Genomic DNA, 15000 nt, shown 5'->3' on the forward strand with positions numbered 1-15000 from the left:
CTACCCTACTTTTGTGGGGTGTCACTTCCCCTTTTAACGATCCATCTGTCCGCTAATAATCGTTCTACACATGTGTCCGTAACCCCGCAGACGTTCAGCGAGAATCGTAGGAGCAGGACTGGTGCTTGTTGAGCTAACCTGCGAGCTAAAGCCGATTAGCCCAACGTGTGCGCAAAAAAGTGAAACAAGAACCTGGAGAGGAGGGGGGTTACCCTACAATTGGGAGGTAACGATTATTATCCGACAAAAAACGTTCTACACATTTGTCCGTCACCCCACGGCCGTTCAAGCGTGTGTCGTCGGCGCGGGGGTCAGTTTTGTGCGTTTGTGCGTTTTGTGCGTTTTGTTCGTTACCTGGGCATCCAGCTCCATGATGTGCGCCACCTTGTTCCAGCCGAAGCCCACGAAGCGGCGGTCGTACTCGGGGCTGTCGCGCCGCACCATCACGTAGGGCTCGAAGTCCGCCTCCCACTGGACGCGGTACGGCGTGGTCGCCGTGCGCCACTTGGCGAAGTTGGTGGGGGCGTGGCCTTTGGTCCACACGTGGTACCTGGGGGGGGGCCGAGGTAAAGACTCAGTTTGTACGGTCATTTGGTAGGGTTTCAAATAATCAACCCATCAATATTTGGGATTATTGCCATTCTTTGCTTCGGATTGTATTTGTTTTTATTAATTATTTGTATGATATAGGATTCTATAAGACGGCGATTAATGGTTAATGCTGTCTTAGTGGAAGCCAATTAATGGCAAGAGTACAATGGAAAAATCGTACACAGAAGTTATTTCAAGCTCAATAAGTCATTCATTTTTGACAGTCAGCCAGTTCTGTTCATGAACCCAAATGTCCATGTTTCTGGGAAAACACCCTCGACAATCCGCTGGCAAATATAATTAAACAATTCAGGGTGACACATTAAACCAATCGCTTTTCTTGATAGAACAACCCCATTTTATTCGTAGATTTTGGCCCCGGGCCCGAATCGAGTAGACTGGCTGACCTGAAGGTGAACAACGTCCCCATGTCGAGCTGGGACAGCAGCTCAGCCTTGGACTTGGGGTAAGACAGGCGGTAGCGCAGCGTCTCGAACGCCGGCACCACCAGAGCCTTCTTACTGGTCGCCATGTCCAGCTGCACCACCGACTTCCTGCGCCCAAATAAGGGGAAACCAAAGAATGAACGCACATTCGTTCTAATGAGATTTTTTTTCGTAATTTAGAACTTGGATATCCAGGGATTACTTTAGAGCAGGAATCTCATTATACTGCTTAGGGAACGCTTTATTGCCGAGATATAATATTAATGGAATGGGATGAGTTTATTGCAGCAGTTTCATCTTAATGTATTGGGATCACTTTGTTTCATCTTCACTTACTTTAATTATTCATCTTAAACCTGCACAGGAACTTTTGTACCGCAGCTATTTACTCTATTAAAATGACCTGAACTGGAAAATCTTTCAAGATAAAATAAAATGATACATTTTTTTCACTATGATATGTTTTATTCGGGCCACCTTTGACAGCCACTGTTAAAATGAAGATGATATAGCGATATAACTGTAGCTACAACTCTGGCCACTAGAGGCTGCTCATGGAAACAACGTACATAGCGCAGGTTTAAGGCACAGGGATCACTTTATGGAACCACAGCTCATGGCAGTAAAACTGCCCCTATATTGACGCGTTAATAATATCACAGGATGTTTCCACATTGAATCATGACATTGATGATGATATTTCAGAGGACTGAGCGAGCCTAATGGGTTGGGATGATTTGAGATGGACAAAAGAAGTGTCAACACCATCCGTCTTCCATTGTTTCCAAATCACTTGCTGCTAAATGTGAACAAATTTAATAACGCTAGCCACGAAGTTGCTGGAGCACACGATTCATTCTTCTGTCAGAGGAATTTGCTCCATTATGTAGAGACTACAGGCTAAATCAAATACATACAACATTAAGACAATGATCAAATCAGACTTAAAAGATTTCTATTTTCAGTCCATTAAAGTTTTTCTTTCAAAACATTCCCGTTATTTATAACCATAAAAATGAAGGTATATTAAACTTTAGTGGTGAAACTATTTAAAGCCTTACAGCCACGATGCTGCGGTGAGATTAGATAGTGAAAGAGCGTATTTATCGAAGCACAGGCAGCGTTGAAAGGGATTGAAAGCGTGTCCGTTATTTTTAGGGTTTAATTAAAAGTATCACCTAGCCAGATATTTAAAATGGAAATCTCCTTTGTAGAGGCGTGTGCTATGAAGTAGCCCATTATTTGTTAAATATTTAAAAGCTCGCAAAATTATTCATGTGGTTTCAATTCACTCCCCTTAGAGGTTAATAGCGTGAGATTCATATTAAAATTGGCAGAACATTGTGATTTATTGGAAGGATCCGAATAAAAAAAAAGGAAAAAAGTGATATTATACCACCCATAAAGCTCACACGACGCACAGAGCCATGTTTCAGCAGACTTGGCGTCTCCGGCTAAAGAGACCTTTTAGCAAAGAAATGCAAAAAAAAACGACTTTGGAGTCAAATAACACATGGGTGTGTGTGAGTGTGAGAGAGAGAGAGAGAGAGAGAGAGAGAGAGAGAGAGAGAGAGAGAGAGAGAGAGAGAGAGAGAGAGAGAAAGAGAGACAGAGAGAGAGAGAGAGAGAGAGACACACACACACATAGTCAGAGAGAGAGACACAGTCAGAGAGAGAGAGAGAGAGAGAGAGAGAGAGAGAGAGAGAGAAAGAAAGAGAGACAGAGAGAGAGAGAGAGAGACACACACACACACATAGTCAGAGAGAGAGACACAGTCAGAGAGAGAGAGAGAGGGTGAGTGAGAGAGAGAGAGAGAGAGAGAGAGAGAGAGAGAGACACACACACACACATAGTCAGAGAGAGAGTGTGTGTGTGTGTGTGTGTGTGTGTGTGTGTGTGTGTGTGTGTGTGTGTGTGTGTGCGTGCACGTGTGCCTGTGCGTGTGTGTGTTATTAATGGAAAAGGCTTCTCATTATGGAGAAGAGAAAAAAAAAGGATAAATGTACCGGAGGCCATTAGCCGAGCTAAATGGGTTTGACCTCGAGGTGATCGTTATGAGGTTATCGTCGCTGTTGTGCACCGATTTACCTTAAAGAACTCAACAGGGGGCTTTCCCGCGGCGCCATTGTTAGTAAGTCTCTTTATGCGCAGGTGTGTGTGTCTTTGTGTTTGACTGTGTTCTCTCTCTCTCTCTCTGTTTGATCTGTTCTCACTCGACCTGCTCCCTCTTTCATCCATTGTCGCTCGCCCCTCTCTCTCTTTAATCCGTGCCACTCTACCCTGGTGCTGCAAAGGTTGGCGCTAGCCAGCGCATTGGGACACTCTCAGCGAAGCCATTCAGCGATTAGCCGATGACAATAACGCAGGCCCATATTTTCATCAACTTCCTCCAAGATGTCTGTCATTTAATATTCATCAATACACTAGTGTTGTTCCTCCACATGACCTTGTCTCTGAATATACCCCCACTGTTAGTCTTGTGGAGTAGCACAACCCGTGATCACGTCATATGGGATTCGGGATGCACATGTATGAAAAGGAAAAGAGAAAGCAAAAACCTATCATGGAAAATGTAAAAAAAGTTAAACATTTAACATGTTTTAGATCTTTAAGGGTTCTCACAGAGTGCTCGTTAAAAGAGGAAGGCATCGTCTAAGATATGAATCATCATCGCATTGAAACGACGGAACGGCGCGCCTCACCTGAGGTACTCGTAGAGGCCGTACATTGGCAGGAAGTCGATGTCCGAGAGGAACATGTAGGGCGTGTTGACGTGGCGCATCGCCACGTTGCGCAGCAGGTTGACGGGGTAGAACTGCCCCTCCTTGTACACGATGTGGTAGCCCACGTTGCCCCGCCCCATCAGCACCTCCGAGCCCTGGGCGTAGCGCAGGAACTGCTGCGCCTCGGCGTCCGACAGGTACAGCGCCAGGCTGATGGGGCCCTCCCAGTGCTTGCAGATCGCCTCCAGCATCTGCAGCCTGCGGAGTCGATGTGGGGGGTGAGGGGGATGGGAGGATGGATGAAATTAAAGGTTGTATCAGCGATGCTAGGCCGACCAAGATCAATCGTAGATCGCGTGTCGGTCTGGGGAGGTTGCTGTCATTTTCTTCAGCACAAGAGGGCGTGATCTACGGGACTAGTTCAACTGACTCTGTACGCGATTGGCTGCTTGCCGTCGCTTCCCTGTCGTCCCTGTGTTAGACCAGCCAATAGCGCGCCAGGTGGGGAAGCCAGCTTGGCGATTGGCTCCCGTAAAAACGTACCGGAAGCAGGAAGAAATGTGTTGCTCTTCTCCAGACCCTTCTGCAGGGCGAGTTCAAATTGCCGGCATAACGGGCGGGGGGTACCCAATCTAAGGCCGAAACATGAATGATCACATTCATCTGATCTTTCCTCACGATCCGCTAGCTGCCCGCCCCCGTAAGCAGGCCGTCAAAAAAACACGTCTCTGTAGGCAGCTTGTGCTCCGAGATCGTACACAAAAACAAATGGTACTACCAACCACTCAAATCCAAAAGAAATAGTATTCCAGCCAATCACCGACAAGGGCTGGGTGTTGTGGGGTTTTGCGCTGCGTTCATGATTGTTTTTTCTGCATGCACGAAACGAGGAAGGGAGGGGCGAGCTGGCTCTGTTTGTTTGGGATCTCGCTTCAAATACCAACAGAAGTTACGTCAGCCAACATCGCTGATCCAACCTTTAAGGCTGAACGATTAATCAAATTCGAAACGACATTGCATTGTAATAGAACGCGATTTGCAAATTGCAAAGGCTACTGTTTACTCGAGGCTGTTACTGACTGGACATCAGTACGATTTGTATTTATTCTTCTTTTACAATTCAATAGCTAAATAAAGATGCTGTAATATCAATTCATGCATCAATTCATCTCAACACATGAATTAAGGCTTCCAATGTTGTGTTGGTCATACTATAGAATGATTCATTGCTTGTTTGGTGAATAATACAGAACATAAGGAACTTTAAGAAGATATACTTCTTACTACAAAACCGCAAGCGCAATATTAATATAATATATATAATCGAAATAATCGCAATTCGATTATTTCCCCAAATTGTTCAGCCCTAGATGAGTTAAAGTTAAGAATTTGTAAACGAGGGGTGCAGCTGAAAGGGGGTGGGGGTTTACCCCCTGGTTGTCAGTCGTCTACCTGTGGGGGAAACTGGGCAGGATGGAGATTAGCGGCGTGCTATTTGTATTATCTTGCGTCCCTCGCGGGCAGCAGTGCTGTGATCCGGGCTGCTGTCATAACAGCAGCGTGAGGATGACAGTTCTAATAACGCCGTGTCCGAAGGGCTTTTGTCTGAAATTGTTCAAAGGAAATAGTTTTTGTGCGGGGGGGGGGATTTGCTTGTGTTGTTCAAAATGCCGAACCCATGCCTATCCCCTAATGACATGGATTCAAAATCGCTGTCGGTCACAACCCATAAGAGCAACCGATATAAAAAATATGAAAGAAAACATTAAACTGCCGAAAGTGAAATAGTTACACCTCCAGATAAATAAGTATAACGTGGAAAACAGAATAGATGATGTTACTTATTTATTACTTGCCAGTGCAATCTCGAATATCTCAGTTTTGTTGCCTTTCCCGAAATATATACCGTAATTAAAAAGGTACGCTGTCACATACACACAGATAAATACACACACGCTAATCACGCACTGCTTGTCATTTGAATGCACGGCGGGAAAGTCACCACCGACATCCAGGTCATATCTTTGATAGCACTGCGAGTGTCAGGGCTGTCATCAGCGGGCCGAAGGCCTCATTCGCGTTGTGCTATCTTATTCGGCACTAGAGACTATGCCAGTGACTTATCCGGCATTTCTTCAAATGAAAATCTTTGGAGACCTACGAGAAGGCCGCTTTGAGATGGCTTCTTACTGGAAACATTACTCAGCACAGCAATGGAAAAAAACTTTGATCGGTCGAAATGGGATTGCTTTGTGGGTAGACCTCCAGTGTTTTACAAAAGATTAAGCAAATTAAATAGTCATTAGTGAACATTTAGAGGAGGCTTCTGTCTAAATCGACTTGCCGTGCATACAGATCCAAGTCATTAAGGAGCAGGTAGAGCTTGTAGAGGTTTAAACATCTTGATGTCTGGATCTGTACAGCCAGCGTTTGTATATGTTGCCCTTAATGTACATTTAGCAGATGCTTTCAAAAATGCAAATGCTTGTAAATTTGTCATAAGAAAGTGAACAAAAACATACCGCTTTACAGTAAGAATGCTCATAGAACCAAGTGCGAAGCACTAACCATCGCTAGGTTAACCCATTCCCCGTACACAACAATGATAGCTAGGATAAAATGCTACACAACTAAGTACTATAACTAAATATGTATATGTACAGCGAGCGTTTTTATGGCCAGCGGTTGTATATGTAAAGTAAGGAACAGACTCTCCATCCCAGCGCTGATCCTTTACCCCCCACAAAACCACGACACAAGTAAGATACACGCAGGTCAGTCACCTCATTCACATGCTATCGGAGCGCTTTTGTTGCCGTTCACGTGTATTAGGCCTCAGAATTGAGATGACAACAAACCGGCCCTCGCCCATCCTGGGGTCAGAGCTGACATTTCAAATAGGAAATCGATGCCATCTCCCCGGAGGGGTCTGACATTTGAGTGGAAGCGGTGAGAAGCCCCCCCCCCCCCCCCTTCACCATCTCCATTGGTATGTGAGTGAGAGCTGATGTCCATGGTACCAGCACAGCACTTTGAGACTGGAGCCAGTGTTCACAGACACTCACACACACACACAGGCACACACACACACACAATCAAAGGCACAGACACACACACACACATACAGCAGACACACACCGGACCACAGACACACACGCAGACACACACACACACACACACATAGCAGAATAGAGATCTTGAAAAAGAAAGGAACGAGGGAGAGCGAGACAGACAGACAGACACACACACACAAAATAAAAACGCGAAACGCAAGAGTGTTAGACGAGAGCAAAGATAGGGCAGAGAGAGCACGAAAGAGAGAGAGCAAGAGTGCCAAAGAGAGATCTAGCGCAAGGCGGAGAGCGAGGGAGTGAATAAGAGCAAGACACACAATGAGATTATGTGCTTGGAAGTGTGAGTCACTGGGTTTTAGGGCCTGATCTGCAACACTTTGTGTTTGGCACGGAGTGTACAGTTGGACACCGAAACCACATCGCGATAACGGCTACTGTCTCTCATCCGTCCGTTCTCTTTCTCCCCGGGTTTGGAACTTTCCGTACGAACGTTCAGCAGCATCCCGTGTGTTTAAAGGGAAAACTACCAACCACACAAATTATGTGATGCGCCGTCACCTATAGGTTGCATATGCCCACTCTGCGATACACTAAATATAAACGGGTGCTGTCGGATTGATTTAGCTTTTAACTTAATTCTGTTATCTAAGAGATATGGTCATTGGTATGCAAGGAAGGATACACCTTTAGCTTTTAATCTTGTTTACCAGATGAAGTCAGTCATTGAATATTCACCACATTAAACCTGGCATGTTTTTACATTTTTGTTTATTGGATATTTAAGTTTGAAGATGGCTACTCTGAGATTGTCTTTAAAAGTTAACAAGATGGCTGCTTTGAGGGCAAAACATCATTAGCCTCTGTCTCAATCGCCGTCGTAAAAAAAGGCTTAGCTGAAGCCTTTGGGTTTTTTATGAGAGTGCAGCCGTGTCTCACCGAGGAACCGTACTTTAAAACGGTGCTTGGGAAAAGTTACGTTTCACAAATTGTACATAAAGATTCCTTGTTTGTTTACAATTCATGCATTCGTGTCCCTGGTTAATAACGTTGAACCTACAGGCTAATGCACCAACGCACCGAAGCACAACAGAGGCTTACGGGCAAAGGAGAACTCAGGGTATGGGGATTGACCAGGGACGCTAGAGGAATTATAAAGTAAAAAATACATAGAAAGAAGGGGCAGAGGCAAGTCTAAAGGAAAAACATATTGTTAGACTCCCAGCTGAAATGTTCTGGGGTCAATCCCCAATGTGAGCAAGATACCTTCCCTCTCCCTGCTTCCTAACAACATGTACAAAAAACAAAACGATGAACAAAAGCATCCACTAAATGATTCAAAGGATTCGGCCTGTTTGCTGAGAACCAAAGTGTAAAATCAACCATCAGTTTGGGGAACCGGTGAGCCATCGACATCCACTCTCCTCCAAACAAGGGTTTAGTAGCTCCTGTGGCGCTGCCTTGCCCAGTGGCGTGTAAAGACAGAATCGAACCTTAGATACAGCTTTGGGAGCTGCTGCACTCTCGTTCGAAATATAGAATGGATGCCAATGGCTGGCCAACCACCCGATTGCGGAACGCACGTTCAACACCAGAGGGGGCGAGTTGAACACAAAAATCATGGCTGATTTACATCTAGATTAAGACAAGTTCGACAACTAACCGGGGGTCTTACCGAACCGGCCGAATCCTATAAAACGCTCAATAGTTCCTAACGCAGAACAATGAGGAGAATCCCATCAATCCACATCCATGAGCGACGTTCCCTGCTTCCAATCACACTTCCGGCGCCGAAAAACGCAAAAGTAAACCTTTGACTTGTGGAGGTCCGACGCGATCAATCCCACAAGGCGACTCTCGCTCAGACTTCCCCGCAACAAAATTTGTTTCAACAGCAGTAACCCTTCCTGCAGTCAGTATTCCGAACGTACATACACGTACATATCGGAATCGACGTATTCGTACACAGATTTGCCACGACGCTTCGGGGAATAGCGGAGCTTCGACGCGGTAACCACGGAGACACTCGTGGGTCTGTCAGAGTCGCACACGGCCGATAATTCTGTTTTTATTATCTTCCCTTCCCTCCTAGAGGGGTTTTTACAGTGAGAGCCGTGAGTACGGCTGCTGTCAAAACAGCGGCGCAGGAATGACAGTCCTAATAATGCGGATCTCCGATGGGGATTTCCTTAAATCTTTAAGAAATTGGGTATTGGATTTACTCGTGTTGATGGAGTCTGTTTTTACTTTGGAGTAGGGGTAGGGTGGGGAGAACGAGATAGTGGCTTAGATATGAATGATTAAATAAATGATTAAATCAAATCTAGGATGACCAAACAGATTGCCTCCACTTTTTATGTATATTTGACACGCGTTTATTTTATTGGAACTTCACGGAGGAATCGTAAGGCAGAAGTTCAGAAGGCCTGAACGACTTTTGAGGGTTTGGATAGAAAATAAATAATTTACTATTTAGTCACCAATGCTTTTATCCAAAGTGCTTTCAGGGACTGAAGAGAGAGGTGGAACAGGGGCCGGGGGGGGGGATAGGGCATCTTGCTCAAGGATTACAGAGGATAGGACGGGGAGGTAGCGGACATGGGCGGGGATTAAGGCACCTGGTGCCTTTGGGCTGGAGGTCAGACCCCCTAAACCATCAGGGGGTGATGACACACATCAGCACCAGTGCTATGAAAGCCCCTTCATTACATCTGCTTTACGGGCCGGCGCTCCAGACCGCCGCCTGACAGACGCTCGTTGGCTTTTCTGACTACTGCGTCGTGGAGACCCTGCGGAGGGTGGGGTGATAACGGTACACACACACACACACACACACACACACACACACACACACGACACAGGAAGACAGAGAGAGTCAGACAGAGAGCAAGACAGACAGACAGACAGACAGACAGACAGACAGACAGACAGACAGACAGACAGACAGACAGACAGAGAGCGAGCGCTGGCAGAATATGAATGATCTTTCTCTTTCAGCTGTCTCCAGGAAGATACCACTCAAGCAAAGAGAGATGACAGAAGGAGCTACTGTCTAGTGCACGCACACGCACGCACACAGAGACACACACACAGAAAATGACGCCCTCGACCTTTATGTCAGTGGATGGTTGACGTGGCGCTACACCACCTCGTTTGGTGGGGTACAGTAACTTGGTGCCTTGCAGCTACACCACCCAGCCCGCGAGGTGACACACGATGCATACGATCAGCGATGAACGTTCCCTCCTTGGGGAACTCACCAAAGCAAGACGGAGATCCGATGTGAACACAGACCGTTAATAAAGTCGACCTCAACTGTCTGTAATGTTTAGGTTTAGTAAATGCGTTTTGGTTTAAATTGCTTCTACTCCCAGCGTAGAGAGTATTCGCCGTGTTTTTACCCTTTCACATTCTCCATCTTTTTCCTTTTTACTTCCATTACTGTCCGGTCCATTCTGCTGTGACACTCGAATGTCCGGTCTGGTGTGAATTAAATACTACAGCGCTAAACAGACTGCATACATAAAGGGCTTTGCTGAGCTGTGGTACCCTCAAAAGAGCTTTAGTATTTGCTCCGCGCATTCAGCCATTCACCCATTCAGCCATTCACCCATTCAGCCATTCACGCGCCCATGCCAAGGCGACAGCGGGCTGGTCAGGAGCTGTTAGGGCGAGGTGTCCATTAGTATGGATCGGCTAATTGGCACCGGGAATGGAACCGGCAACTTCTGCCAGCTAACCCGCCGTACTCCCGTCGACCACGGCCCAATTACGTCGTCGCATCTTAAATCACACGCACACTCGTTTAACATCGAGCGTGTGACTGTGTGAGTGTGTGAGCATGGGAGTGTCTGATTGTCTGCGCGTGTGTGTGATTGTTTGAGTGTGTGAGTGTGAGCGCATGACTGTGCAAGTGTGTGAGTGCCTGAGTGCGTAAGTGTATGAGCATGTGAGCATGTAAGTACATGGAGTGAGTGTGTGAGTGTGTGAGCGCATGTGTGCGTGACGGCTTGTGTGAGTGCGTGAGCGTATGAGCGTGCATGCGTGAGCGAGTGTGAGCGCGTGTGAACGTGCACGAGTGTGAGTGTGTGCGAGGGCCTGAGCGCACGAGTGTGTGCTTGTGTGTGCGTACATGCGAGTGCGAGATTGTGTGGCCGCGCGCTCAGGTCCCGAGCGCACCAGCGTGTGTGTGTGTGTGTGTGTGTGTGCGTGCGTGAGCCCGTGCGCTCGTGAGCGTGCGAGAGCGCCCCCACCTGTCCATGGAGAGCTGGGCGACCAGCGTGACGTCGGTGTGGTCGTCGCGGGGCTCGAGCTCGTAGTGCAGGAAGTAGAGGTGAGTGCGGTGCACCGTGAAGCGCTCCCGCCGGAACTCGTAGCACGGGTCGTCCTCGTCCAGCTCCGACAGCGTCTTCTGGAGCTGGGCCGAGACACACACACACACACATTTACCCTGACCGCTTTTCAGTCTTTTCATGACCAAGTTCGTTTTTTTTATTTTTATTATTATTATTTAAGGTTTATTTGAATAATATAAATGTTTGAGCGCGTTCCCCTCTCTGTGTTTGTGCCGTCTGTCGATTGTGTCGTATTATTGCTCCTTTTGAAGATACACGTTCAACATATTTGTTTTTTTTTCCTCTATTGTGTTTTTAACAAATGCTCAGTGTCTGTTTTATTGCCCCTGTTTGAGTTCTAATCATTTTATTACCATTTAGTTTCAGCTTTATTGTACAGTGTCCTTGGGTGACATGAAAGGCGTTTCCCTCTCTGTGTTTGTGTCGTCTGTCGATTGTGTCGTATTGTTGCTCCTTTTAAAGATACGCGTTTTAAATATCTGTGAGTCTTTTTCTGTATTTTATTCGTCATTCAACTTTCATCTTTCTTCTCTCTCAGTTTATTTAGTTGTATTGTGGCTCCTTCTGAAGAAAGAAGTTTTTACTTACTTTCATAACCTACTTCATGTTTCTTAATCTTATTGGTTACCATGTTTCCCTCTTTGTGTTTGTGTTGTATGCATAGCTTGTGTTATTCGTTCACATATTCGTGCATCTTTTTCTCTCTTTTCTTTGTCTTTTCATAACCAAGTTTGTTTTTTTGTCATGATTTTGGAGTTATTAGTTTGTCATTTCCTTCTCTGTCGTTTCTGGGTGTCTATTGATTGTGTTGTATGGTGGCTAAGATGTTATTTCATTGTTTTCTTTGGCTTTTCATAACCAAGTTGTTTTCTCTTCATCATATTGGTTACCGTGTTTCCCTCTTTGTATTTGTGGTGTATGCATAGCTTGTGTTATGAGTCTGTTGACGGGGATATATAGGGCCCAAGACAACTTTTGAAGAAACACCTAGATATATTTCACTATATATTATATTCTGTATATTCTTTGGGTTAGTTGTTGTTGCTCTCTGAGTTTGTGGTGATTGTATGCTTGAGTTATGAGTCTGTCGGTTGGCTTGTACAAGACAACTTGTCAAGGCAACTTTTGACTCAATAACACTATAATTGAAATATACAAGGAGTCAAAGGCTGAAACGTGCAAAATTGAAAAACAAAATGTTTAACTTTAGCATTACCAAAATAACTCCAACATTACTAGTATGTCACCATTTTGTGTCATTAGTCACCGTCTGTTTTTATGGCATCTCTTTTATTTAAAGCAACTTTTAGGGATTTTTTCATATACATGCCAGATAGTTAAGGCCTTGTCTGCCGACAATAGCCTTCAAACACAGAACCTTTCCTCTGGGAGTCAAACACTAACCACTTGACCATCCTACCCCCATGGCTACCTACAAAAAAAGCATGAAAAAACAGCCACGCTACAAAACCCAAGGGAAGCGATTGAAACATCAAGGCTCTTTGTATTTACGGTTCCTGATTGACCCAATTGAGTCCAGAAGCGTTTCTCACTTCCTATTCGAGCCAATCGAGAACGAGCGAATGCAGTGAATCATTACGCCCCTTGCATGTCGTTCGCTTTGAGTGCTGGTGGATAGTTTATGGTTCATCATAAACCATATTCCCTCCCCCCCGCTAACGCAACAACCAGCTAGCCCACCAGCTTTGTCATTCAAATAATGCATCGCACACAGTGGGTGTGGGACCAAAGTGTATTAACATACCTGTCATAAATCAGAGCGGGGGGGGGGGGGGGAGAGCGGCCGCTGTCAACATTGTTTAGCGTGAAAAAGGAATGACAATATATCCGTCAAACCCTTGACGGTCGCGTTCCACTCAAGACGGCGTGGATTCGTGGACGTTTTCTCGGACCCCAGACGGCTAAGTCGCGATAAATCCCGTCCGAAGACAGCTTGCTCAGCGGGAGCGCTCCGACGCGCTCCGCTCCGACGCTCCGTGATCATCGACGTTCCGAAACGGCGAGCCCCTCGAACGGGCGTCTCCTCTGCCTATAGGGACCTTCTCCGTCTTCTCCCTACACCACAAAAGGCTCCCAGCCGGAGTAAACAACAACAGGTGCGTTCCTTCGATCTAATAATAGGATGTTTCCGTTTAGATTACGTTAACACTCTCCCTTATTGCTGTCCTTCGCCTCGGGGGAGAAGGTGGGGGGGAGGACGACTCTCAGATTGATAGAACCCGCTTTCGGAATGACAATGTTTGCCGTCAAGTACGAAGACACTTTGTGGTGTTTCTCCTTGACGTGCAAGATCCGTGACGTACATTGATGCAATTTAGGGAAGAGAGGGGAGACACAGAATAAACACGCTTCAAAGACGCCCCAAGTCGAGGATCCAAGGGGAACTTACCATGACGAGAGTGTCCAGAGAGTTTAGGCTTCTCGTTAAAGCCACCAACAGCGCGATGTTAGAAGGAGGAAAGCAGTTGAACCGTTTCATTGGATTGTACTCCAGGCAAGTTTGTGAATTAAATCGTGTTATAGACGTAATGAGACGAATACCTAACGACAATGAATCAAAACCGAACTGGAAGTCGCAAATACAAAAATACACGCAAAACTAGCAAAGCAATCTAAAAAATAAATGATCTCTAGGGGAATAAAACCAATCCATCTTGGCACGATGACAACCCCCTACCTGCACCTTAATTTGCGCACATACACAGTCGCTTCTGATGCACATTTCAAGTCCCTTTACCATCGCGAAACACTAAATGACTAAATATCAAAATAGAGTAGAGCAGCCAAACTCCCCCCACCATCTGGGAGGGGGTCCTCTTAACCACCGCCCCCCACCACCTCCTCCACCCTCTCGACGCCTTCCGCAGCAACGGGGCCCTTTGAGGCCCTCCATTAGCACTAATCATCGCCTTAATGGAGTTTTAAAGTGCTGCTCCGACTCTCGAAAAAAAAACCTGTAGCGCATCATCCGTCCCCCACCATGAAACCCATGCCGGAGCTTTACATTTTTCAGTTTTTTTTTTGAGAGGTGGGTTTTTTTTTTCTCTCCTCTCGCTTTTTATTAATTAACGGATTTGACACTTGAGGAGGTTCTCTGTGCATGTGCAGCCAGCCTCCCCGCCCGCCCGCCTCTCTAGCCCAGACTCTGGCGTCGGTGGAGGTGGGGGGGGGCGGGCTGACCTTTAGCTGCTCGTGAGATGAGCGGTGGAGTGAGGCGAGGCGGAGTGGAACGGCTGTGGGGGCCCCGTTCTGCGTGCGAGTGGGAGCGGGCTCGATGGGGAACGGCGGTTCCTTTATGGGTTCTCTCCCGCGTTGCGCTCTGAGGGGAGCCGGAGGCTTTCTAACCCTGTTTTGCGTGAGGGCGTGTTGTGTCCGACCTTCATAACAATGATGGATCACAAACAGCTCTCATCCAAAGCGACCTGCGGTTCGATGCGTTTCGTTGGGCGGCGTGTGGCTCAGGAGGAGGAGTGGGTTGGCTGGTAACCAGAAGGTGGCTGGTTCCATCCCCGGCTGAGAGCGTCAAGGTGCCCCTGAGCGAGACGCCCTCACCCTGACTGCTCCTGACGAGCTGGCTGTCGCCCTGCGTGGCCGACACCGCCGTCGGTGTGTGAATGTGTGCATGAATGGGTGAACGTTAGGCAATATTGTAAAGTGCTTTAAGTGTCCACTGGTTAGAAAAGCGCTGTATAAATGCAGCCCATTTAACATTAACATACATGTAATGAGCCAGCAGGAGGAGGGTGTCTTGCTCAGGGATGTGAACAGGGAGACGGGGGACGTTGGGGTTTG

The 15000-nt window shown here is 46.6% G+C and overlaps 1 protein-coding gene across 1 annotated transcript in view; it reads right to left on the bottom strand.

Annotated features, from left to right (window-relative positions):
- Positions 1 to 15000, bottom strand: part of large1 (LARGE xylosyl- and glucuronyltransferase 1) — a 59799-nt gene that overhangs the window by 3762 nt on the left and 41037 nt on the right. The window contains 4 exon segments of the mRNA XM_079734032.1: positions 355 to 550; positions 999 to 1145; positions 3741 to 4019; positions 11086 to 11249. Of these exon segments, the coding sequence (XP_079590158.1) occupies positions 355 to 550; positions 999 to 1145; positions 3741 to 4019; positions 11086 to 11249 (786 nt within the window).

The sequence above is a fragment of the Pollachius pollachius genome (genome assembly GCF_949987615.1).
Source record: "Pollachius pollachius genome assembly, chromosome: 4".
NCBI lineage: Eukaryota > Metazoa > Chordata > Actinopteri > Gadiformes > Gadidae > Pollachius > Pollachius pollachius.